Genomic DNA, 26,851 nt, shown 5'->3' on the forward strand with positions numbered 1-26,851 from the left:
GAAAAAGATTTGTCTGATAAGATACTGTATATTACAAAGCTCCTTATATTGATTTATCAGGCCGAAGGAATTTGTGCTATTCCAGTAATAGCCCCCGTCACACACTCACCGATCACATGTGGACACTGAAAACACTGGCTAGTATCGAGCTCAGGACTTCAAGCTACTGGTGCCCAGATAGGGTGGCTGTGGGATCAATCAGAAAGCCATGGACCTCATAGGGGGGAGGGGCAACATGACCAAAGGGAAGGGAATGAGTGATGGGGTTAATAAAAATGAGTGTGGTGTATTATGGGATGGTGTATGGGATTGGTTGGGAAAAGGATCCCCGCCCACCCTCCCTTGGGTTTCCGTGAGTTTATTTCTACGATATATATATATATATATATATATATATATATATATATATATATATATATATAAATTATATAAAAAGGGATGTGTGTTTGTCGCAGCAGCTGGGGTAGGTCTGGTCCAGAGGCGGGTTTTAAGGGATTGGTTGCTGGACCGAGAGACACTGTCTTGGTATGGTGTCTCCGGGTTCTGGGAAATTGCAGGCACAGGGTTCTGCAAAGTTTTGAGGTTATTAATCCGTGGGGTGATTAATACTTCATCTCTGGGCCGGTGTGTTGCGGCCAGGGATATTGGTGTAAGAAGTGGTTTCTGGACCGGGCCTACATAGGGTTACATATACTGTTTGTTATTTCTGTGTTACCTATTATGATATGTTTGGGGTCGCCCGTTGGACGGCGCCCCCTTGTGTTAGAGTGTCAATAATAGGTAATAAAGGCTGCTGTGGCCAATTTTTTAACCAAGTCGCATGCAGTCTGTGTGTTATTTATTAAGGGTAAGGTTGGGGTATCACAAAGCATCACGACTGGAGAATCCTTCCTCAGTGGTCATGGCCCCTGGCATCATGGAGCCGTATTACTAATTTACAGAACTTACTACAGTGGAACCTTGGTTTACGAGTAACTTGGTGTGCAAGTATTTAGCTATATGAGCAAAGCTTGCTGTAAATTTGTAACTCAGTTTACGAGCAAGCTTTGCCGTATGAGCAAAGGCTCACCGCACACATTTCCAGTTCCGTACCTTAACCGCGCTCTGACTCACTCTACACAAACACACGCACACACACATATTATGCTCACCTTACCTTCCGTTCCCTCGCTGGCCTCCTAGTTTCTGTAGTCCGCCAGTACAGGATGTGTATCGGGTACCCATCACGACGATGGAGGAACTTCCGCTGTCAGCCGCTTCTCAAAGGTAGCGCGCTGACCAATCAGAGGCAAGCTGCTCATGACTTTGACGTCAGCGCTCTGGCAGCGGAAGCTCCGGCATCAGTCGCGAGGGTTACCCGATACACATCCTGTACCGGCAAACTACAAGAACCAGGAGGCCGGCGAGGGAACGGAAGGTAAGGTGAGCATAATATGTGTGTTTGTGCGTGTGTGGAATGGCACAATAGGGGACCAGGATGGGACATTGAACAAGTTGTGGAACGAATTGTCTGAGCTTCCATTATTTCCTATGGGAAATTTTGCTTTGCTAGATGAGTAATTGGTTTACAAGCACACTCCTAGAATAGATTGTTCTCGTAAACCAAGGTTCCACTGTATTTACAGCTAATTTATGATTATTCTTTTCTCTGGTAACCTCTCACTTCTTTTATTTGGCACTACATTTAGGGGTTATGGCAATACCACATTTTCTCAACTCATCTTTTGTCTTTGGCATTGACTGTAACAGTCAGTTTACGGGAAGCCTGGTGTTTCGGTACTCTCTGCCCGCGAACATGCTTATTTCCATAGTCCTTCATGGGTTACAATCATTTGTATCGCTCAACGTGAAATGCTTTGGAAAATGCTGAAGATATTATAAATAGATGATGGATGCATTTCACTTTCTCATAGAAAATATATATTAGTTTGCGTAGACCAGCCTTCTGTTTTCATACCAAAAAACCATAATATGTCCACATTGATGTTTGAAGCCATGTACACAAGATGTTGCCTCAAGAGATTTTGTTATATTTGTATTACTATTTTTAAATATCCGACCTTTAATTTCCTGAATTGTTCAGTCTTTGTTTAACCAGCAGAGGCTTTCTTCACATTAGGCAACTTCTACCTGTGAAGAAGAATGGCAGATTGCATGAATAGCTCATATTGTACAAGGTTAAGCGTCGTACAACTCACTGAGCGTTTTCTCCAGTATAAATATAATGCACAAAATACACCTCCTGCTACACTTTGGTAAAATGTATTGTAATACAATTTGGTCTTACAGAGCTAGAATCTGAGGGGCTGTTTGAATTTTACTGCATTTTCTAAAATACTAGCTGGACAGAAAGCAAAATCATTTATGCCAATGGTGAAACCTTACTTATCAGATAGAGGATGCTCCGATAATTTGCAGGGCTGGATGGAAAAAGGAGCCATAGATATTTAGCCTCAATGACCTCCATTCTCATTAGATTTAATGAGGGGAGTCATGCATTCGTGTGTATGGAGGAGTCGGTGAAAAATAACTTTTGGATTAATGAGCAGCTACCGGCAGCTATCTATGGTGACCTTAAAGGAATTGTCCCTTTTCAGATAATGTTCAGCTCCAGCTGCAGTTTGTTAAAAAAAACAACAAATCATGCTGTACTCACGTTCCCCAGGTCCACCAGTTAAGGGGGCTTTACACGGTAGCGATATCGGTAACGATATCGCTAGCGTGCGTACCCGCCCCCATCGTTTGTGCGACACGGGCATATCGCTACCCGTCGCGCACAAAATCATGCTCCCCTGTCAAACGGCTTACCTGCCCTTCGACGTCGCTATGGCCGGCAATCCGCCTCCTTTCTAAGGGGGCGGGTCGTGTGACGTCACACGGCAGCCGTCCAATAGAAGAGGAGGGGCGGAGATGAGCGGGACGTAAACATCCCGCCCGCCTCCTTCCTTCCGCACTGCCGGTGGAGGTAGGTAAGGAGATGTTCCTCGCTCCTGCGGTGTCACACACAGCGATGTGTGCTGCCACAGGAACGAGGAACAACATCGCTAATGAGAGGTGAACGATTTTTGGTTTTAGGACGACCTCTCCACGGCAAACGATTTTTGCCACTTTTGCGATCGTTTTAGGTCACACATAAGTGTCATACGCTGCGATAACGTTAATGACGCCGGATGAGCGTCACTAACGACGTGACCCCGACGATAAAACATTAACGATATCGTAGCGTGTAAAGCCCCCTTTAGTCTTCTGCTGCTCCCCATGGTTGTCATTGGCTGCAGCATTGACGTCACACTGACATGTCACATCTGCCAATCAGGGACCTCATCTGCTCTGCCTTTGTAGAGGGAAAACACCCTTCAGAGCCACAGAGCTCACTGATTGTCTGCTGCACAGCCAACGCTAAACACCAAGAGCAGCAGCGGAGACTTCTAGGTGGACCTGGGAAATGTCAACACAGTGCAGTTTGCTATTTTTTGATAAACTGCAGTCGGTGCAAAACATTGTCTGAAAGAGGACAACCCCTTTAATTCTTATCTAATCTAAATGGTAAAATGAAAAAGACAAAATTGCAGTTTTTTGTTTCCCTCAAGGCATTCATATTACACCTTGCATTCTTCTACATCTAAAGGCTGCTTTACAACAGACAATCTATCGTGCGATAGATCGTCGGGGTCACGGTTTTTGTGACGCACATCATGCCGGCCTGTGTGACACCTCCTAGCGACGCAGTATCGCTCACAAATCATGAGTCGTGTACTGCTCACTAGGTTCCATAATATCGTTTAATTTAGTTGATCATCGTTTCCGGGGTAGCACACGTCGCTCCGTGTGACACCCCGGGAACGATGAACAGCAGCTCACCTGCGTCACGCGGCCGCCGCCGGCTATGTGAAGGAAGGAGGTGGGCGGGATGTTTACGTCCCGCTCATCTCCGCCCCTCCGCTTCCATTGGCCGGCGGCCGTGTGACGTCACTGTGACGCCGAACGTCCCTCCCACTCCAGGAAGTGGACGTTCGCCGCCCACAGCGTGGTCGCACAAGAGGTAAGTACGTGTGACGGGGGTTACTGACTTTGTGCGACACGGGCAGCGATTTGCCCGTGACGCAAAAAGGACGGGGGCGGGTACGATCGATTGTGAAATTGCACAATCGGTCGTACCATGTAAAGCAGCCTTAAGGCTCTTTGCTCGCGTTGTGTTTTTTTGCCGCGTTTTTTGTTGTCAGCAAGTTCTGCCTTTTGATTTCCCAGCAAAGTGTATGACAATTCAGATTTGCTGTGCGCACATTGCAGTTTTTTTGTCTGCAGTTTATTAGTCAAACTCATCTGACAATAAAGAAGCAGCATGTTCATACTTCTTGCGTTTTTGTCACATTTTGTCACCCATAGAAATCAATGAGGACATGAAAAACGCATGAAAAAATGCATGCTACCAAATTGTTGCATTGTGCATGCGTTATACTTGCAGTTTTGTTACAAAAAACTGTTCATCCACATTGTTCCATGATGAAGAAATACTGTTCTGGAGTCTCTCTCTTCTCTCTCTCTCTTCTCTCTTGAGGCCGCGACATAGGTGAGCCGCACGATCTGTGGGTACATCAATCAGAATTAACGCGTGACATCACTGCTGCCACACATGCGGTAGTGCGGGTCCCACAACTGTGACGTCAGGGGTTCACCAGAGTTCATTCTGATCTTACCGCTCTGTCTCTGTCTGCACTCACAGCGGTCAGTCATGCTCTATGACGCTCGCTGTGACAGGACAGGGATGTAGCAGAGGTGAAATGCCGTGGAACCTCGTGTGGATTACTTTGGACCTACAGGGGGTGTTTGGGGGTTATTAAATTGGTGAAAAAGGGGGCTTTTTGCATTGTATTCCAAATAAAGAATTTTTAAGGTATTTATGTTTATTAACTTTCACTTACAGATTAGTGATGAGGCAGGGTCTCATAGACAACTGCCATCAATAATCTAGGACTTAGTGGCACCTATGGGCTGCCATTAACTCCTGATTACCCCAATTGCCACTACACCAAGACAATGGAAAGAGCTGGGTCCAGCACCAGATTTGATGCATTTTATAGACGTGCCACTTCTAGGGCGGCTGTGGGCTGCTATTGTTAGGCTGGAAAGGGCCAAATACTGATGGCCCTCCCACCCTAATAATATCAGCCCCCAGTTGTCTGCTGTACCTTGGCTGGTTTTAGAATTTTTTTTTTTAAAAATGATGATGGGGTCCCGCCCACCCCTAATCATTTAAAACAAAAAAAATAAAATACTGAAATAAAAGTGTGGGATCCCCTCTATTTTTAACAACCAGCCAAGGTACAGAAGACAGCTGAGGGTTCTAGCCCGCAGCTGCAGCTGTTCCTGTGCTGGATATGAAAAACGAGCGGGACCCCATGTCATTTTTTACCAAAACAAACTGCTGTCCCAGCCAGCTATCCCTCTATTCTGTTATTTTTTTCTATCTATTCTATCTGTTCTTTCTTATTATCTATTCTATATGTACTGACCTTTTATCTATTCTATATGTTCTTTCTATCTGCCTATTCTTATTTTTTCTATCTATCCTAGCTTTCTATCAATTATCCTATCCTTATCCATATTTTGTTTCTCCTTTAAAAACGCATTAATAAAATCGCAGCAAAGTTGCGGCAAAAGCGTACCATCATTACAAGCATTTTTTTTACATTTCCAGGCAAGGTGAACAGTTTTGGTGGCAGTTTGTGTGCAGAAAAAAATGCAGCGTGCGCATATAGACTAAAACTGAGAGCACATGCACAATAAGCTTTTCTGTCATTAAAGGTCCCCATACATATTATGTCACCTGGGCTCTTCCTGCAATGAACACATGTAGGCATCATCGAGGATTGGAACGAACAATTGGCCGCAGCCCAACAGTCCGTCAGAGTCCATGGGCCCTGTCTTCCCCCCATACATATTAAACTAAAGTTGGCTGGGTCTCTTCTGAGTTGATGTGAATACATTATTTTGTGACCTAATTGCCGTTTGATTGAGAGTACATAATGTAATGCTTATGTTTGAAAATTTTCTATAGAGCAGTGTTGTACATATATAAAAATTCCCCATTCTGCTGATCGGTTCAAGTCCCAGTGGTCGGACCCCCACTGGTCAGGAAGTTATCATCTGTCCTGCAAATAGGTGATAACTTGTTTGTACCGGTTAACACCTTTGAGGTTTTTGTACCCCTGCTGGGAGGCAGCATACTGCTTATACTTTACCTGTACATATTCAACCTGTATTTCAAGCCTAACACTATGTTCACACAGGGCATTTTTGGTGCTTTATTTGGCAGTGAAACCTGATCTCATGTTGGTTAAAAAAAAACCCTTGTGTTTTTTTGCTGCGTTTTTTTTGCGGCATTTTTTGTGTGTTATTTGTTTACAGTACATGATCAAATAAAAACACACCAAAAAATGCACTGCTGCGTTTTTTTCACTCTCATTGCTTTCAATGGTGGAAAAAGCGGCAAATACGCTGACACAATTGAGCTGCTTCTTCATTCAAAAACGCAGCTGTTTTCCATTTCAGTCAGACAAAAAGGCCGATGTGTGTCTGTGTGCAAGAGATTTCTGTAATCTCATAGGTTTGCTGTTCCTGTAAAAGCGGCTTTATATTAGCATGGACTTGCATAAAACAAAAATTCCTAAACAAACACTCTTAAAACTATTCCACGCTACCTGAAGAACGTCATCGAACTTGAATATCCCTAATCTGTGGGCCAACAGAGATACCTTCATTCATCTTTGCATGACTTAGTTGAGGAAATTCTGATGTCAAATACTTGAAACTTTCACTTTCTTATTGCATGATTGTACAAAGTTTTTCATTAGTTCTAGTTTGATGTGTAGCAGAGGAAGTAAAATTCTCTTAGGATCAACTAATGGTTCATTTTTGGCACCAGGCTGAAGTGTTTCTCTCGAAGGCCAGGCTTTTTTAATGTAATGAAGATTACTAGCCCATACATTTACTGCATTACAATTCTCCAAGATCGACACTTGTAAAATAAAATTATCAATTTTATCTGTTATTTTCGTTTTTAGCAGCATCAAATCTATAGATCTATAGGAATTAAGCCTGCTTTACACCTTTCAATTTCGCATACGATATCATATGCGATGTGACCCGCCCCCATCGTATGTGCGGCACGTTCAATTGTATGTGCGGCAGCCGGCCAATAGAAGCGGAGGGGCGGAGATGAGCGGGACGTAAACATCCCGCCCACCTCCTTCCTTCCGCATTATCGGCGGGAGCCACAGACGGAGGTAAGCTGTCGTTCAATGTTCCCCGGGTGTCACACACTGCGATGTGTGCTGCCTCGGGAACATTGCACAACTGCACGTTCAATTTTTGAGGAATGAACGACATGCATGCGATGAACGGATTTTCGTTCAATTGCAATTGCACTGAGGTTTTACACGCTACAATCATACTTACGATGCCGGATGTGCATCTTACGACTTGACCCCGCCGACACATCGTAAGATTTATTGTAGCGTGTGAAGAGGGCTTTAGTTACTCTTGTTCAATTTACTATTTTGCAATTGAATCATCTTGGCTATCTCATACATAAATGACTTTCAACTATTTAGCATATGCTTAGTTAAGTAGATTCTTGTCATATCACTGCATTGTTATTGTTTTGCTACAGGTGTTGGAAAAAAATGTCTTCCTGTATACTACAAATTGCAACCTGTTGTTACACCAGTAGCGGAGTACCTGCGCTGCCCGACTCCCTCTTCCCAGAAGGGACGCCGCCGCTCTCACCTTCCCAGGCGGACTGTTCCCGCCATGGCTCCTGTCCCCGTTGCTGCCTTCTGCTCCCGGGGCCTGTGCACGTCACACACGTCTCCTGTGAGCGCATTTAGAACGTATGCATATCTCCTGCTTTTGAAAGTGGCATGCTCAATTAGGTCATGCCTCGAGACTATTACTGGGAGTCATTAGGTATTTAGGGAACCCTCCTCCTTAGGAAGGTGCCTTTGCAGCAAGGTAGCAAGGTTCCTGACCATGTACTACTGTGCATTTAACCTGTTCTTGTATCCTGTCCTGTTGCTGTATGCGTATCCTGTATTCTACATCTATATCCAGTGTTTGTGTCCTGTAGCTCTATCCCGCTCCAGGCTATTCCACCTGTGCCTGCCCCTATACCGGAACCAGTTCTGTCCTTGACAGGGAACTAGAACCTGACTAGCCTGCACCATACATCCTGAATCCACCCAAATCATCTCCAGCCTGTGGTCCTGCTCTGCCCTCTCCCGAATCTGTACTAACGTCCCTGACCGATTTGCGATCAGCTGCTACTGTACCGAGAGTGGAGAACCTGGTAGCCAGTTAGCTATGCCTCTCCAGGGTGAGCTCGTTCTCGTGGCGCAGTGTGTCCACAAACGCATGCGTGACACCTGTTCTCACATACCCTAACAGCTCAGTGTGTTATTAGGTTGATTCACAATCGAAAAGTCACTGGTTCAAATTAAAGGGCAGCTACAAAGATTTCCCAAGAAAAGAAAAATGGCATCATCCAGCTCATTGGTAGCAGTCTCTTGGTCAAAAAATGTGCACACTGCATCATTTGAGTGCCATGACAGTTGTAAGAATAGGAAATGAACTCCATCCATCTATTCAAAAGCCAAGAGGTGGACATCCTGAATATCGGAGTCAAAAAGTCAGCTCATAACACGGGCTATCAGTTCCGGCACAACAAATACGGCAATGGTGGTGGCTCGTATGCTTTGTGATAGTCACGTTCATGCAAGCAACGTACAACACACGTTATACAAGTCTGGAAAAGTGACATGACAGAAGGTGAAGAAGCCTCGACTTTAAATATCATCATAAGAAGCGTCTGCTCGAGTTTGCAACATAGTGCGAAAAGTGGACAGTAGAAGATTGAAAATGGGTGATTTGGGCGATAAGACCAAAATCAATAGACTAGGCTCTGATAAGCGCAAATGGGTCGGGTACTATGGGTATACAAGGATTACATGGTGTTCCAGCAGGACAAAGTCCTGAAGCATACTTCGAGACAGATCGAGAGCATGGCCAGTTTTGCGAGCCAAAGGTGGATTTACAAAATATTAACAAAATAATAGTAACTAAAATGTAAATTTACGAGCAAAACATTAACAATGCAGTGACATCTGCATAACTAATCATCTGCCAAATAGTTATACGTCAAATTAAAGTATGAAATAGCCAAGACGATTGTCTATAAAATGAAGGTAGTCTTACGTTCTAAGCTGCAGTGGATGGTGAGATATGGAGCATGAAACTCAAAGTTTAAAACATTGTTACCATTTTACTCATCAGTGTATATCGTCTTCAAAGGTGTCTGGCAGTGCCTAATTACCAGCTCCCCCTGAAAATACAGTGGAGTATGTATATTTAAGGGGGTGTCAAGAGAAATTGTTGTTTAATGAACTAAAGCTTATGGCTAATTTAATGCCACATGAGCTAAATTTAGGAGAAATTAAGGAAGACGATAGATCTTGGTGTTGGCTGAACTTTACTGCCCCTATACAGGATTGACAAAAAGATGGCAAACAAAAAATAGACATAATATAAAACTAAATTTTATTCACATTAAAACCAATGTTTCAGGTTAAGGAGTTCATGTAGGGTATCTAAAATGTTAGAGAGTAGGATGTTGTCTCAGCAATATTGTCCAGAACACCCTATGTACAATTATTATTGGAATAATTCATTATACATAATGCATATATGGGGGCTGCATAATACAATATGGGGGATACATAATACTATATGGGGGCTGCATAATACAATATGGAGGACGCTGAGGCTTCATAACAGTACATGGAGGAATATGAGGCTGAATTATATTAAGTGCAGCAATGCGATGCATTATACTATATGGAGGAATATGGGGACTGCATACTACTATATGGAGTAATATGAGACTGCATTATATTATGTGGAGCACTATGGGGTGCATTATATTATATGGAGGAATATTGGGTGCATTATACTATATGGAGGATTATGAGGCTGCATACTACTATACCCCCAGAGTTGTATGTCCCCTCCACTCAAGTGCTGTATACTCCTCAGAGCTGTATGTTCCCTCCACCCCAGAGCTGTATGTCCCCCACCCAGTGCTATATACCCCCCCAGAGCTGTATATCCCCTCAGAGCTGTATGTCACCCCACCCCAGTGCTGCATACCACCCCAGAGCTGCATGTCACCCCCCACCCCAGAACTGTATATTCCCCAGAGCTGTTTGTCCCCCACCCAGTGCTGTATACCTTCAAAGCTGTATGTTCTCTGACCCCAGTGCTGTATACGCCCAGAGCTGCATGTCACCCTGCACCCCAGTGCTGTTTACCCCCCAGAGCTGTTTGTCCCCCCACCCCGGTTCTGTATACCCCCAAAGCTGTATGCCCTTCTCCCCCCAGAACTGCATGTTCCCCCATGAGCTGTATGGTCCCCTCACCTTAGAGCCTAAGGCGCCCATCTAGAGCTGTATGCCCCCCTCTAGAGATATATACCCCTCAGTGCTGTATACCCCCCTTCTCGGAAATATGTATGTCCCCAGCCACTCCTGTGATGTATATACAGCAGTGTCAGTGTACACTGTGCATGGCCATGTCTGTTAGTGACGTGCACCAATCAGCGTGGCATGGCCACCAATCCTCGTGGCACAGCCACATGCCTGGGAGGAGCTGGACAGGAGACAAGCGGGGAGGTGAGAGAGGTTGCTGCCGGCTTCCTCATATTAGAAATCTCTCTAATGTGTCTGTGTGTCTATTTATATGTGTTTTTCTGAATTTCTCTTTAAATATGTATATGTACATATGCCTTTAGGCCTTGTGCCCACAGGGCTTTGTTTTAGCGTTTTTCCTTGCTTTTTTTAATCAATAAAAGCAAGGAAAAATCATCCCAGCAAAGTCAATGAGAATTGTGACTTGCTGTGCCCACGTTGCTTCTTTTCCGGTTGCTTTTTTTGTTGATGAAAAAAAAATGTCAATTGTTTCATGTTTTTTCCCCAATTGACTTCAATAGAAAAATGTAGGAAAAAGCACATGTACAATGCCCACGCTTTTTGACGTCACTGGGGTTCCCTGCAGTAGAGATGAGCGATCCTAATCGGCAAAAATCGGAAAAAAAATCGTACGATCTTTGGCCGGATTGGGATCGGACATCTGATCATTTACTGCAAAAGATCTTGCAATGGATCGGTAAATGATCGGATGGCAAAAATCAACCTCGCCCTGCCCATCACAGCCATGTCAAGTATTGGCATGGCTATGATTGGCCAATGTGAAATAGAAAAAAAAAGGAGCAAAAGTGTTAAAGCAGTACATACTTACAGGGTCCCTGTAGCTGCAGCGTTACTTCCGGGCCCGAAAATTATCTCAAATGATCAAAATATGAATATTCACATTCACTGCTTTTTCCGCCCACCAGCATATCTCTTGATTGGTTGGAATCACAGGCGCTGTCTCAGGGTCTATATCGTGGTATAAAATAAATAAATAACACAATTGGCATAGGGACCTACCCATATTGATACCAGCACAAATATAGCCGGCTACAGGCTGCAGCCTCCAGCTGTGCGTTTATCTTGGCTGTGTATCAAAATAAGAGGAACTGCATGCGCTTTATTTTTTTTTAATTATTTAAATGAAAAAAACAGCGTGCAGTCCCCCCTACTTTTGATACTCAGCCATGAGAAATCCTGACAGCAGGGGGCTGGTATTCTCAGCCTGAGGAGTCCTATGGTTATTAGGCTGCCCCCCTGAAGGCCTGCTGCACAAAGTCTCCTCTTATCAGTTGTTCTAGAGATGTGTCTGCTTCTAGAACTCTGTTTGGCATTGATCTGGTCTCTATTATGAGCTGCTGTTAGCCTGCGATTTCTGAGGCTGGTGACTCGGATAAACTTATTCTCCGCAGCAGAGGTGACTCTTGGTCTTTTTTTCCTGGGGCGGTCCTCATGAGAGAGAGTTTCTTTGTAGCGTTGGATGGTTTTTCCCACTGAACTTGGGGACACTTTCAAAGTTTTCCCCATTTTTCGGACTGACTGACCTTCATTTCTTAAAGTAATGATGGCCACTCGTTTTTCTTTACTCAGATGCTTTTTATTGCCATAATACAAATTCTAACAGTCTATTCAGTAGGACTATCAGCTGTGTATCCACCAGACTTCTGCACAACACAACTGATGGTCCCAACCCCATTTATAAGGCAAGAAATCCCACTTATTAAACCTGGCAGGGCACACCTGTGAAGTGAGAACCATTTCCGGTGACTACCTCTTGAAGCTCATCAAGAGAATGCCAAGAATGTGCAAAGCAGTAATCAAAGCAAAAGGTGGCTACTTTGAAGAACCTAGAATATAAGACATATTTTCAGTTGTTTCACACTTTTTTGTTAAGTATTTCATTCCACATGTGTTAATTCATAGTTTTGATGCCTTCAATGTGAATTTACAATTTTCAGAGTCATGAAAATAAAGAAAACTGTTTGATTGAGAAGGTGTGTCCAAAGTTTTGATCTGTACTGTATCTGTGTATGTGTCTGTCTACGTGTGGATGAGACCCTTTCTCTTAGGGCCCACAAAAACCTGGAACCGACTCTGGTGCTATGAAGTATTGAATATATACCAAGAGAACAGAAGGCTAAATAACCATCTGGGGAGGTATCCAGGCATATTTTAGTTCAGCATCTTTGTTTTTTCAGGTCCTTTGATGTTGATGCTTTGGGACACATCTACCTGGCAGTTTCTTTATAGGATTGGTTTACTGCCCCTATAGTGGCAATCTTGGATTGAGGTACCTCACTCTTAAAGGGGTTTACACGCTACGAGATCGCTAAAGCGATCTCGTTGGGGTCACGGAATTTGTGACGCACATCCGGCCGCTTTAGCGATGTCGTGGTGTGTGACACCTATTAGCGATTTTGAATCGTTGCAAAAACCTTCAAAATCGCTAATCGGTGACATGCCCCCCCTCTTCCCAAATATCATTGCTGCTGCAGTAACGATGTTGTTCCTCGTTCCTGTGGCAGCACACATCGCTACGTGTGACACCGCAGGAACGAGGAACCTCACCTTACTTGTTGCCGCCGGCAATGAGGAAGGAAGGAGGCGGGCGGGATGTTCGTCCCGCTCATCTCCGTCCCTCCGCTTTGATTGGGCGGCCGCTTAGTGACGTCGCTGTGATGCTGAACGAACCGCCCCCTTAGAAAGGAGGCGGTTCGCCGGTCACAGCGACGTCGCAGAGCAGGTATGTGCGTGTGACGCTGCCATAGCGATCATGTTCGCTACGGCAGCGATCACCACAGATCGGCCGTACGATGGGGGCGGGGACTATCACGCTCGACATCGCTAGCATCGGCTAGCGATGTCCCAGGGTGTAAAGCGGCCTTTACAGATATTCGTCCTCTGATACAAAAATTCTGGAAGTTCTCAAATGGCTCTCTAAAGAGAAGCAAATTGAGAATGTGAAACTGGGAGTATTGAGAGCATTTTTTTTACATTACAACCTCATGTATTACTCTTACCCAAACATGGGAAAAGTCAAAATAGAAATCTTAAAATAGCTGTGAAATCTAGCCGCACATTAGTCAATTGTTCTTTATTATAGGCTCTCTGTGACATTTTGCAGTGGTAATGGTAATATGGAGTCAGAACTAATTTTTGAAGATGAGTCCTTCCACATAATTATACATCTAACTTTACTGAAATGACTAATCCAACATTTTTCCTGAAAGTATTGGCTTTTACTCACAGCTGTGCTATGATTCAGGCTTTTAGAAGACATTGCACATTGTTAGAAGTGGAGATAAATCTTTCTATCTATTTTTGTTCTGTTTTTCAGTGTCTTATCATGAAAGCAGTTCATACATTGTTATGTTATGGGTTCAATCAGTTCACATTTCAAATTTGTGTTGTTGGGGTTTCTATTGTTTAGGGTGATGGATGACGCCTTGGAAAGGTTTTCTGAATATTCTTTGGATGGAATCTTTATTTTTCAAACATCAATGATTTAAAGCAATGAGAGTTTTCCTTCCTAATGGAGCCTTTGTCTTGTATAAGTACAAGCAACGTCTCACCTCATTTTGCTTATTAGCACAAATTAGCAGAATGTCACATTTCATGTAGTAGAAGACTTACTTAAAGGTTTCTGACGAAGGAAAATCAAGTTGCTGTATAAGAGGATCCTCATACTGAAGTGCATTTCCATTAGCTAATGCTTATTAAAAAAAAAAGAATAAATGAAGCCAGTATTCAAAATTGATAAAACCTTTATATTTATTCCTTCAGATAAAAAACTGCATCTAATACTTTTCCACAAAGAGTAGGTACAAATCACTTACATGTTTCATGCACAACTGGCCCTTAATGAAGCATTGCTCTTCATCATTACGGTCCCCAGTAGTAACTTTTCTTCAGTCCATTATATGCCAGTGGAAAGAAGGCGACCATTAACAGTTCTTAAATCGAAGTTACTTTTAGGCCCCCTTCACACACACGTGAAAAAAACAAACCGTTTTTTCACATACGTATTAAAGGGGTGGTTTGCTCCCCATGTGCCGTGTTTGTGGCACATGCGTGTTCTCCATGTGTTATATGTATAATAACACATGGAGAACGGAAAGTCCCGCCTAACCTGATTTTGCCGGAGCTGTCTGTGGTGCTGAATGACATTGTCCGGCACAGGCCCCGCCCCGCTGACGCTGCTTCCGGCCCCCAGTGAAGAAGATGCGTTGTTCAAATTCACTGGCTGTCGGATGCAGGTGACAGCCGCAGCAGAGACTGCAGGGCTGGTGGAGGGGAGTATGTGTTTTTTTTATTTTTAAAATGACACGTGTGTTTCTCCGGCACGTGTCACGTGGGCCCGCATCCACACTACATCCGTGTGGTACATGTGTTGGAGAAAAACGGATATGCCTCCATATGGAGCACACGGGCTCACGTGTGCTCCACATGGAGGCATGGACAAATGGCTGAACACGTGCGTGCACATAAACCCGTTGATTTTAATGGGTTTATATGTGTGCCTGTGTCTCCAGTACATGCGGGCACAGACCTAGCACGTACTGGAGGCACGTGCATGTGAAGGGGGCCTTATAATGGCTGGCATGTGGATATTTTTTCTGCAGCTGAATTACAGTAACTAACTGTTCCTTGCTGTTGTCCTGTATTGCACATGTCCTCATCTGAGCTGTGAGTCATTTTTACATGTTTATTGGATGTTATCCATTATGTTTCCAAATTGGTAAGCCCTAGTATGTCATAGAACAGTACAATATCTTTCCTGGTAAAATGCTGCACTTAAAGGGGTTCTCCAGTATTTTGCTAAAAGTCTGAAGCTACTCTATGTGACTACATACTTGGGAATCCTCACAGTGTGCCCACTGCACATTTTCAGGATTTCCCAGTGTCTGCTGCAAAAGCAGGCAGTCATGAGACTGTAATTTGCATGCTTCCGGTCACTTTTGAACTGGACATACGTGGCCTTGATCAAAATAAGTGCATTGAGCAAGGCTGCGTACGTCTATCAAGAATGAGGCTGGAAGTACTCAATTCACATTCTTGCGGTCACATGACAGCCTTTTCTCGTTGCCAACACTGGAGAATCCTGACACTGCAATTCATATGCTGTAAGGATTCATGAGTCTGCAGTGCAGTTCCATACAGATACTGCAGATATTTTGAAAAGACCGGACAACTAGAGTAAAGCGAGTACCTAACTATTCGTACTCGCTATACTCATAACGAGTACTGTCTAATACTCGCGTATTTGTTCCGAATAGCATGTGCAATGCAAGTCAATGGGGAATACTCGCAAAGTAATGAGTTATCCGAATGCTGTACTATTCGGGCGAGTAAAGAATAGTGCGGAGTTTGGGTCACTCGTTACATTGCGACTTTTCCCCATTGACTTGCATTGCACATGCTATTCGGAATGAATACGCGAGTATTAGACAGTATTCATTATGAGTATAGTGAGTACGAATAGTTAGGTACTCGCTCAAATCTACGGACAACCCTCTTAGAGTAAATTCGTCACTAGGTTTTTGCTACCCTATCTGGGAATAGCATGATGTAGAGGCAGAGATTCTAGGTATGTGAAAATCGGACAAGTGCAATGCGATAAAATCTCGCATTGCACTCGGACCTATGTTAGTGAATGAGGGAGAGCAGTTAGTCAACTTTTCTTGCATCCAGATTCTGGATGCGAGAAAAGTGGCAGCATGCTGCGATTTTCTGCTAGAGCTGTATCCCTCGTACCCATTCACCTGAATGGGTGTGGGAGATACATCGGACTGCACTCAGATGTTATCCCAGTGCAGTGCGATATATGCACAGGCTCACAATGGAGGAGATGGGGGGATTAACCCCTCCCTCTCCTCCGCAGCGCCCATCCTCAGCATCACAGCTGTGACCTGATTGCAGAATCGGGTCACAGTCGCATGACACTTGGCTCACGCTCGCAGCAGAGCCTGAGCCGAGAGTCATTAGCATATCGCGTCTGATGCTGTCGCATCGGATGCCATATGCTCGTCTGAGTCCAGCCTTACTGGGCTGCTTGCTGTCATTTTGATAAAATCCCTGTTTTATCTGATGCACTACTACCAGTCCTCTGAATGCTGACCTCTGTGTAACCGCACACCACTGATTGGCAGCTTTCTCTGTACCCTGTACACAGGCAGAAAGCTACTAACCAATGGTGGGATAAAGACAAAATTGCGGGAGGACCAGATACATGGACAGAATGTATTGCAGGTTACTGTGGACGCGTTTTGAAGTTTTTCAAACTTCTTCAGCACAAAGTTAGAATTTAATGCCGGGAGACTGGCTCATAAAGACACTGCTCGCTCACAAGAGATTTGTATGAGGAGCCAAAAACATCATGTGACAAGTCAAAGTTCAAGAGACATTATGTAAGAAAATGAAGTAAACAGTAACTGGTACTATGGTGAAAAGAAAAATATATTTTATTTCTTTGTACAATTAAAATCAATGAAATAAAAGTCAGAATGATCCTAGTAATGATTATTCTGTCCCCAAAAATACACATTGACTTGTTTATAGTTGATAAACGCTGGTTACCGGGCTGAAATTGGTCATCTGAATGCACATTAAAGGGTTATTGCTGGCATGTTGCACAAATCGGTCATCCATGTCCTTTATCCCTGTTTCTATTTTATTATTTGGTTGTATGCTAATTAGCTTTCCCCAAAAGATAGTACAGGGTTGGATTTCCCTTAAAGGGGTACTCTAGAGAGAGAAAAATTTCTTCTACTGTCCTTGCCCTCATAAACTTAAAAATAAGATGCACAGTACAATTCTATAGATTCTATTCTATTATCCTTACAATATCTGTAATTCAGTGTGACGCTGGAGATGCTCTCTCTGCTCCCCTCCCCTCCAGGACATTACCATAACACATCAGGGGGCCTGTTCCATGCAGATAGTAACAGCCAGTCTTCTGATAATAGCTGCTTCTGTTCAAGAACAGGGGGCATGGGAGCAAAAAGAGTAGCTAAGCTGTCACACTGAATTACAGGTGCTGCAAGGATATAGAACTGCACTGTGCATCTCATTTTTATAGTTTATGAAGGCAGGGGCAGTAGAAGAGGTTTTTTTATCTCCCCTGAGTAGCCCTGTATAGCCAACCTAGAGTATGGCCTAGGGCACAGCAGTCAGAGAGAAATTTATACAGAAGAAATAACAACCGAATACAGTTCAAAATTTATTACATGACTGCCACGGGGTCCTTCTCCCATATCACACAATCAACAGAGCGAGAGATAGCGGTACAATCCAAAGAGCATTTATTCCAAGCAAATCAAATGGTCCATAAAAGAATCCACAAAACAGGGTAAAATTAGTCCAGTAACACAAATATAGTCCGGTAACCGATAAATATCCAGGTCTCTCTCTCAGAAGCCTGTTTCTCCCAGAGGTTCAGTCTTCCTGCTTCATTCTTGAAGTTCCCAAACAGACTGCCTATGCCCCGGGTAAGCAGAGAGTTTACAGTAGGTGGACTCTAGGCCCTCCTCCTCCCACACCCAGGGATGGAAGCGCCTCAAGAGGCTATAATCTTGCACTATATGGGGTGATTACTTACAAACAATACAATGTACACAGAAGCAGTACAAATAATGGACCATGAACGAAGCTTAAAATAGGAATCTGTACAGCAAGATACACCTCCCCCCATATCCCACCATCACAATGACCAATAGTAAATGGCGCATGATAACTAACATAATCTCTCCAAGTTTAGAACATAATTTTTAAAAATGTTCTATGTGTCCTCCTTTTCTCATATGACACACATCTATGCTGTTATGCAGTTTGACCCAAACACCCTGTGACGTGTCCATGTCAATGGTCGTTAGAGCGACGGTATTGTGGTCCTGGAGCTCATCCAGTGTTGCTGGCAAAGATGGCATGTAAACAATGTCTTTGACGTAACCCCCAAAGGAAGAGGTCACAGACTGGGACACCTGTGGGGGCTATCTGTAGAGTGCCAAGACAACACCAGTACATCGCCCTACCCACCGGATTGGGAGTTCCTCTTTGGTATAGTGACGCACATCTGAATGCCAATGGGGTGGAGCTCCATCTTGTTGGAAAATAAAGTTTCTGGAATCAGTTGTCAGTTGCAGGAACAACCATAACTGTAACATATTGGGGTACGATGTACCTGTCACAGTCTTTTCAGCAAAAACAAAAAGTGCCCGTACACATTTGTTTTATAGATTGCACAGAAAGCATTTTCTTTTAGAGAAGCTCTTTTGATTTCTACAGTGGAATTGGTATTATCCGTTCCCCATATTCGGACATTGTGACAGTTCACCTTTCTGCGTAAGTGGAAGGTTGCTTCTTCAATGAACACTAGCCTGGAAGTGAATTTGTCATCTTCCAATGCTACCTGAAAAAGTGCACAGAATTCGTATTGGATGGCACAGTCGGCTGGCTGTAAATGTTGCAGTAACGGTATGCGACATGGTTTCTGGCACAGTCGTCGTCACAGAATCTTCTCAATAGTCGGCTGAGGAATGCCAAGTTCACAACTTGCACAATGTGCTGATTTCTGTGGGCTACGTCTCTCGAACCATCTCTACTGTTTCGCCTGTAACACTGGGTCGTCTGGGGCTTTTACATTTATACAAGCATCCTGTGTCCTTAAATTGTCGATACCACCACATAATGCTCTGCTGACCTGGTGGTTCATTTTCATACTGTCTTCATAATTCTTGTTGCATGGTAAGAATTGATTTACACTTCTCATATGCTACAACACAAAACGCTTTCTCTTGTGTAGTCACTATTTTGGGATCCAATGCCACCCTGCCACCTGGTGAGTCACATGCTAGTTACAAACTCTGAGCTGTGATTTTTCAATACGCTATAATAAACAGGTGAATTTTACATATTTGCAGTAATATGAATGCAAAACCAGAGGACTCTTTTATAATAACTATGCACCAGATGATGATTTTCCTGAGAATCTGCCTCCATAGCTTATTGTAAATGAAAGGGGACGTTACCAATATGAGACATGTAATGACTGACAGTCTGCTTGCATAATCACAGCTCTGGAGTGAGAGTGCAGCTAAAGTGAAGTTTAACTCATTACAAAAAAATATTTGCACCTGCAGTCCTCTGTGTTTTTCAGCTTCCATCTCACAGGTAGCCAGTGTGGGAGACGGGTCTGACAGCACTAGGAGAAGACAACTGCAAATGTGCTTGTTGTGTTTGCAATGAGACAAGGTTCAACCCTGCTGTACTGTGTTAGTTGTAGTCAGGCACAGCTCTGCAGCACAGTGGCCCGCACTATGAGAATAAGAGCTGCAAATGTTTATAATGAGACTGTCAGTCATTACATGTCTCACACTGGTAACAGTCTATTTCATTGAAAATAAACTCTGAGTCAGATTCTCAAGGATATCTGCATCTGGCCCATAAATCTTAAGAGCTGACTTATATGTAAGAAAAACATGGATTTCTCTGGAATAAGATATCAAGGTAACTTTCTATGACCTGCATGTCCATGCAGATGGCTTTGGCGGTTGATCATACTGACAGATTCCACTGAGGATCAATCCCAAAGACTCATTGATTGTGATATATGTCACATGTAAAAAATAATAAACATTTGATAACCCAAAACGACATGCTGTAAATGAAGCTATGTGCAGGTAATATTGTAGACGCAATGCTGTACTCTAGAGAGTGATGAGATGTCCTGCTAGGATAGTGTTAGCACATTCAGGAGGACTGGAGCCGTCACTATCTATAAATCGTAATGGAGTGTCTGATAGATGTCTGCTGACTATGCGGCACTGCAGAATGAACTGTTATAATTTAGTGTATGTGCTTTTAAATAAGATACTGTATTTGGCATTCAGAACCGTGTATGAGGCTGCCAGGCTTCATTTCACTGTGACACCAGTTTTTCCTCTGAACAAGAGTCAAGAATCCTTGTCGGCTTCCAATTCTAATAAATTAGTTGTCAGATGAATCATAATATTCATTTATTTAAAAGTCTGGAAATTAAACATTCTGGTGCGACACACCTAGCAGATGGGCTAGTTAAATATAATTCAGATGTAACTGTGCATGATGAGAGCGTGATGGGAAAAGTACATGAATCAGTGTACTCGGATCTATAATAGGTACCTGCCTACAGTCACAGCGGCTAGACACCGGGTTTTATCTGGGGACGAGGAGATCCTGTTCTGTACCATAGATATTCTATTTATGAAAAATAAAAGTTCTGTACGATGTAAAAAAATTACATGTTTGCAATTTTTATTGTAAAGTCTGTTTGGTACAAACACTGAACACACCAAACCGGGTTCGCTCATCTCTATGGGTTTAATTAGATATGAGCGGACCCAAACTTTAAAAACTTTAAACATTACAACACAGACTTTACAAAAAAAAAATCAGTATTCGAGTTCGGAGTTTGGGTGTTGTACGTATGCTAACTAGGGATGAGCGAACCCAAGGTTCGGTGTTCGTACGAAACACAGACTTTACTAAAAAACAGAGTTTGGTGCTTTACATATGCAAACCACTCGGGTGAGCATCACTGGGCTCGGATACACTCGTGCTCGGCCCAGTGTGAGTTGCTTGCAGTGTTTTAATGGCTCAAACTAGGGGTAATAACAGAATGATCGAATGTAGTATGCACCAAACAAAAAAAATGGAGAAACCCTGCCCACCTGTACACGGAAGGGATCTGTTTATGGCTGGCTGCATGTGGGCAGAGACCTGAACTGCCTAATTAGTGACTTCCATTGGGGATCAGGTCAAGTCCGTGTCCCAAACCGAAGTGTATCTAAAAACCAACTGAACCCGTTAAGCTGAACTTCTACGGCTCCTCTCGGCGGGCTCTAACCACTCTATCCTAATCACTCAGGCGAGCATTGCTGTGCTCCCATACGCTTGAAGCGCCACCCAGTGCGAGCTGCTTGCAGTGTTTGAACGCCTCTCACTGGGGGTAAAATCAGCATTATCGGATGTACTGTGCAAAAAAAAAAAAAGATAAAAAAAAAACCACCTTCCCTTCCCCGGCAGAATTCTGTTTATGGCTGGATGCCCAATCACTGACTTCCAATGATGTTTGGATCAAGTTCAGGTCCAGTATAGAACTTTATCTATAGTCCGTCTGACCCTGCAGAACACAAACTTCAGCACTTCCGCTCATAGTTAAATTGCAAAGTATTATTAAAAATAAGTAACTTTTCAATATACCTGTTAAAAATCCTCTCCATTTTCAAGAACAAAGGAATTTAAAATTTTATTGAAGTGTTCGTTGTTTATGTTACCAACCACTGCTGCAGTCTATCAGTAGTGGCTGGTATCCTAGTTAAGGCCTCCTTCACACATCCGTGTCTCCAGTACGTGTTTGGTCCGTTTCCTCACGTGCCGGAGACACGGGCACACGTAGACCCATTAAAATCAATGGGTCTGCGCTCACGTGCATGTTCTGCCATGGACTGTGTGTCCGTGTGGAGCATACGTGTGCTCCACACGTAGACATGTCTGTTTTTCTCCGGCATCACGGGTGTCACACGGAACGCAAATGGACCACACGGATGTGTTCCGTGTGACACGCACTGGAGAAAACACGTATCTGAGAAAAAAATAAAAAAACTTAACTCACATTCTCCAGCCCTGCTGTCACTTGCTTCCGACCGCCGCTCATTATGCTAATTGCATATTCACTTCACTGCGGGCGGAAGCAGCAGCCGCTGGGAGTCGGCAGGAGCGGAGACCGAAGATCAGCACCACGGACAGCAACGCCAGGGACAGGTGAGTAGAAAGTTCCCATTCTCCGTGTGTTATCAGAGATAACACACGGAGAACACACGTGTGCCATAAACACGGCTCACGGAGGGCAATACGCACCTTTGACACGTCCGTGAGAAACGTACGTGATTTTCACGGATGTGTGAAAGAGGCCTCAGGAACTCAGCACAGGCCCTTTACTGTAGAGCTTGTAAATGTTATTCTACAGATAGTCAGCTACGTGGATATGGCCATCTTCAGTGTCCCAGTGGTCTTCTGAAATTGCAGGAGCAAAGTTGCTCCTTGCTTGCAGCATGGCATAGTGCTCTGTTTGAAATGTAAGGGTATGTGCACACGCTGCAGATTTGGTGCAGAAATTTTCTACATAAGATCTGCACCTTCTGGCAGAAAAACACACCAAAAGTGCATTCTGTGCGGTTTTTTTCCATGTACAGTCAGGGCCAGAAATATTTGGACAGTGACACAAGTTTTGTTATTTTAGCTGTTTACAAAAACATGTTCAGAAATACCATTATATATATAATATGGGCTGAAAGTGCACACTCCCAGCTGCAATATGAGAGTTTTCACATCCAAATCGGAGAAAGGGTTTAGGAATCATAGCTCTGTAATGCATAGCCTCCTCTTTTTCAAGGGACCAAAAGTAATTGGACAAGGGACTCTAAGGGCTGCAATTAACTCTGAAGGCGTCTCCCTCGTTAACCTGTAATCAATGAAGTAGTTAAAAGGTCTGGGGTTGATTACAGGTGTGTGGTTTTGCATTTGGAAGCTGTTGCTGTGACCAGACAACATTCGGTCTAAGGAACTCTCAATTGAGGTGAAGCAGAACATCCTGAGGCTGAAAAAAAAGAAAAAATCCATCAGAGAGATAGCAGACATGCTTGGAGTAGCAAAATCAACAGTCGGGTACATTCTGAGAAAAAAGGAATTGACTGGTGAGCTTGGGAACTCAAAAGGCCTGGGCGTCCACAGATGACAACAGTGGTGAATGATCGCCGCATACTTTCTTTGGTGAAGAAGAACCCGTTCACAACATCAACTGAAGTCCAGAACACTCTCAGTGAAGTAGGTGTATCTGTCTCTAAGTCAACAGTAAAGAGAAGACTCCATGAAAGTAAATACAAAGGGTTCACATCTAGATGCAAACCATTCGTCAATTCCAAAAATTGACAGGCCAGAGTTAAATTTGCTGAAAAACACCTCATGAAGCCAGCTCAGTTCTGGAAAAGTATTCTATGGACAGATGAGACAAAGATCAACATGTACCAGAATGATGGGAAGAAAAAAGTTTGGAGAAGAAAGGGAACGGCACATGATCCAAGGCACACCACATCCTCTGTAAAACATGGTGGAGGCAACGTGATGGCATGGGCATGCATGGCTTTCAATGGCACTGGGTCACTTGTGTTTATTGATGACATAACAGCAGACAAGAGTAGCCGGATGAATTCTGAAGTGTACCGGGATATACTTTCAGCCCAGATTCAGCCAAATGCCGCAAAGTTGATCGGACGGCGCTTCATAGTACAGATGGACAATGACCCCAAGCATACAGCCAAAGCTACCCAGGAGTTCATGAGTGCAAAAAAGTGGAACATTCTGCAATGGCCAAGTCAATCACCAGATCTTAACCCAATTGAGCATGCATTTCACTTGCTCAAATCCAGACTTAAGACGGAAAGACCCACAAACAAGCAAGACCTGAAGGCTGCGGCTGTAAAGGCCTGGCAAAGCATTAAGAAGGAGGAAACCCAGCATTTGGTGATGTCCATGGGTTCCAGACTTAAGGCAGTGATTGCCTCCAAAGGATTCACAACAAAATATTGAAAATAAAAATATTTTGTTTGGGTTTGGTTTATTTGTCCAATTACTTTTGACCTCCTAAAATGTGGAGTGTTTGTAAAGAAATGTGTACAATTCCTACAATTTCTATCAGATATTTTTGTTCAAACCTTCAAATTAAACGTTACAATCTGCATTTGAATTCTGTTGTAGAGATTTCATTTCAAATCCAATGTGGTGGCATGCAGAGCCCAACTCGCGAAAATTGTGTCACCGTCCAAATATTTCTGGACCTAACTGTATTTTTTTATGAAGTCAATCGCTCAAGAGAGCTAAAAAACCCAGGGAAAAACACCCCAACAATTGACCCACTGCAGATTTTTTTTCTGCACCAAAATCTGCAAGGAAGAAAAAAACAACGTGCGCACAGCACTTCAGAAATCTCATAGACGTTGCTAGCTTCAGGATAGTCATGCAGATTTTGGTGCCGATTTCTCAAAAAAAGCATCAAGATCATAAAAAATGCACTGTGTGCACATAAGCTAAATCACCAGGAGCGCAAGACCACCAGAAAAGCAGGAAGCTGAAAGAAAACCCCAATAGTACTCAACCTCAGAGGAAATCTGACCCCTTATGATGTATCCATATATAGCGTATAAGATAACTGCACTACGGTTATATATTGTATATAGAGATTTTTACTAATTCCTTTATATCTTCCTGTAAATTCTTTTCATAGATTATATACATAACGCACATGTCGGTTCTCATCGGGCCTTAACACCCTGTTCACATGACTTCTCCTTTCTCCACAAGGATTACCATGAAAATGCTGATTTTGTCATTACTACAACCTTCTACCAATGATATTTTTTTCAGTGTTAACATGCCCTTAAGGCCAGAGTCACACTTGCGAGTGCCTCGCGTGTAACTCGCGCGAGTCTCTCATTGAATCACCCGGCATGGCCGCACACTCCTGACAGGAGCGGGTCGGTTGCATGTATGTCTATGCAGCTGAGTCGCTCCTGTCCGGAGCGTGAGAGTCCATGGCGGGTGATTCAATGAGAGACTCGCGCGAGTTACACGCGAAGCACTCGCAAGTGTGATTCTGGCCTAAGGCTATGTGCGCACACTGAAAAAACGCATGCGTTTTTACCACTTTTTGGTGCGTTTTTGCCTTCATTTTTTCCCCTGCGTTTTTTTAAACATTATCAGTGGTAAAATACAGGGAAAATGTAGGGACCTGCTGAAAAGAAGTGACATGCTGCTTCTTTTTGTTGCAGAAAAACAGCAGCAAAACCTGTAAGGCCGGCTTCTCACTTGCGATTTTCTCGCAGTAGTGCAATGCGAGAAAATCTCGCATTGCACTCGGCCACATGTTAATCAATGAGGCAGCTCCAATCTGCTATGTTTTTCTCAGTCCAAATCGGACTGAGAAAAAAATCGCAGCATGCTGCGTTTTGGTGAGTTTCTCACACGAATCTCTCCAATACAAGTCTATGGGTGCATACGGACCATCCTAGTGACATGCGTTTTTCACGCATGTAGCAGAAAACAATGTAAATGCTTTTGTACATAACATTGCATGAGTAGCAGCTGCTGAGGGTAAAAACTGATTGCACACTGACAGCATACTGACTGCACACTGATGACTAGTGAACTAAAATCGGCCGACTTTTTTTCCTGCTACTCGGACCGATTTCACACGCATAAATGTGATTCCAGCCTAAGGGTAAAAGAAGCAACGTGCACACAGCATTTCGGATTTCTCATGGACTGTGCTGGGGAAAGACTGCATGAAGCTTATGAACACAAACTGCATCAATTCTGCACCAAAAACGCAGCAAAAAAGTGTGCACACAGGGCCTTAAAGTTCTAACTGTTGGGCATAAGTCTGTAATGAATGTGGATTTACATTTTGCTACTTTTGGACAATGTCGTGATTGGTGACCTTACAATGTCCTGTTTTGTCTTCACAGTGTCCATGGACAATATCGGAGAGAAGGGTGAGTCCAGCTTTTAAATAGCTTTTCCTATAAATAGTGATATTCATTGTGACACATTATTGTTCTTTTAATGACTAACTTTTTGTTTGTGTGGACAATTTTTTTTTTTTTCTGTAAATAATTTTATTGGGTTTAAGAAAAAGTGAACAACGCATTGCTTATAACACGAATAAGATGTAATCAAACAAAAGTCAAGGTTGATCCAAACATGTGGATCAAGCATGTAGCACTGTATTGTAAGAGAACTTTTATCAGGATAAGAATGGTCACATAACAGACCATAACAGATAATGCAGTTAAAACAAGACAATTCAGGTTATTGTGTGGACAATTTTAAAGCAGATTTGTTGCCTTAAAGGGGTGGTTCACTACTCTGCAATAGTGGCCACCTCTCTGCAAAACCGATAGTGAAGGCTTTTTCTAAATACCTTTTTCAGGAAATTCTGCCTCAGTGTGGCGCTATCGCGGTTCGCTCATCCCCATGAAGTATCCCCCCCCCTCCCCGGCCTCCGTGACCTCTAAGATCCGATGATGTCAGTTCAAATGCCAGTTGTCATGACATCACCGCAGCCGGCCCCAGTCTTCCTGAATGAATGGGCTGTGGGTGGCGGTTTCATCGCTCGTCACAGCCCAGCACCACTCCTGCTTACAGCGCTCTGCAGTGAAGGAGAGAGCACGCGAGATGCTGGGCTGTGTTGAGCGATGAAACACCGCCCATAGCCCAGTCACTCAGGAAGACTGGACCTT

The 26,851-nt window shown here is 43.5% G+C and overlaps 1 protein-coding gene across 2 annotated transcripts in view; it reads left to right on the plus strand.

Moving 5' to 3' along the window:
* The window catches only part of ZDHHC2 (zDHHC palmitoyltransferase 2), a 177,756-nt gene that overhangs the window by 43,459 nt on the left and 107,446 nt on the right, over positions 1–26,851 (plus strand). For both annotated transcript variants that reach the window (XM_075347082.1, XM_075347083.1), the window contains exon 2: positions 26,078–26,104. In XM_075347082.1, the coding sequence (XP_075203197.1) occupies positions 26,078–26,104 (27 nt within the window). The remainder of the gene's footprint in view (positions 1–26,077; positions 26,105–26,851) is intronic.

This window comes from Anomaloglossus baeobatrachus, chromosome 1, assembly GCF_048569485.1.
Source record: "Anomaloglossus baeobatrachus isolate aAnoBae1 chromosome 1, aAnoBae1.hap1, whole genome shotgun sequence".
Classification (NCBI taxonomy): domain Eukaryota; kingdom Metazoa; phylum Chordata; class Amphibia; order Anura; family Aromobatidae; genus Anomaloglossus; species Anomaloglossus baeobatrachus.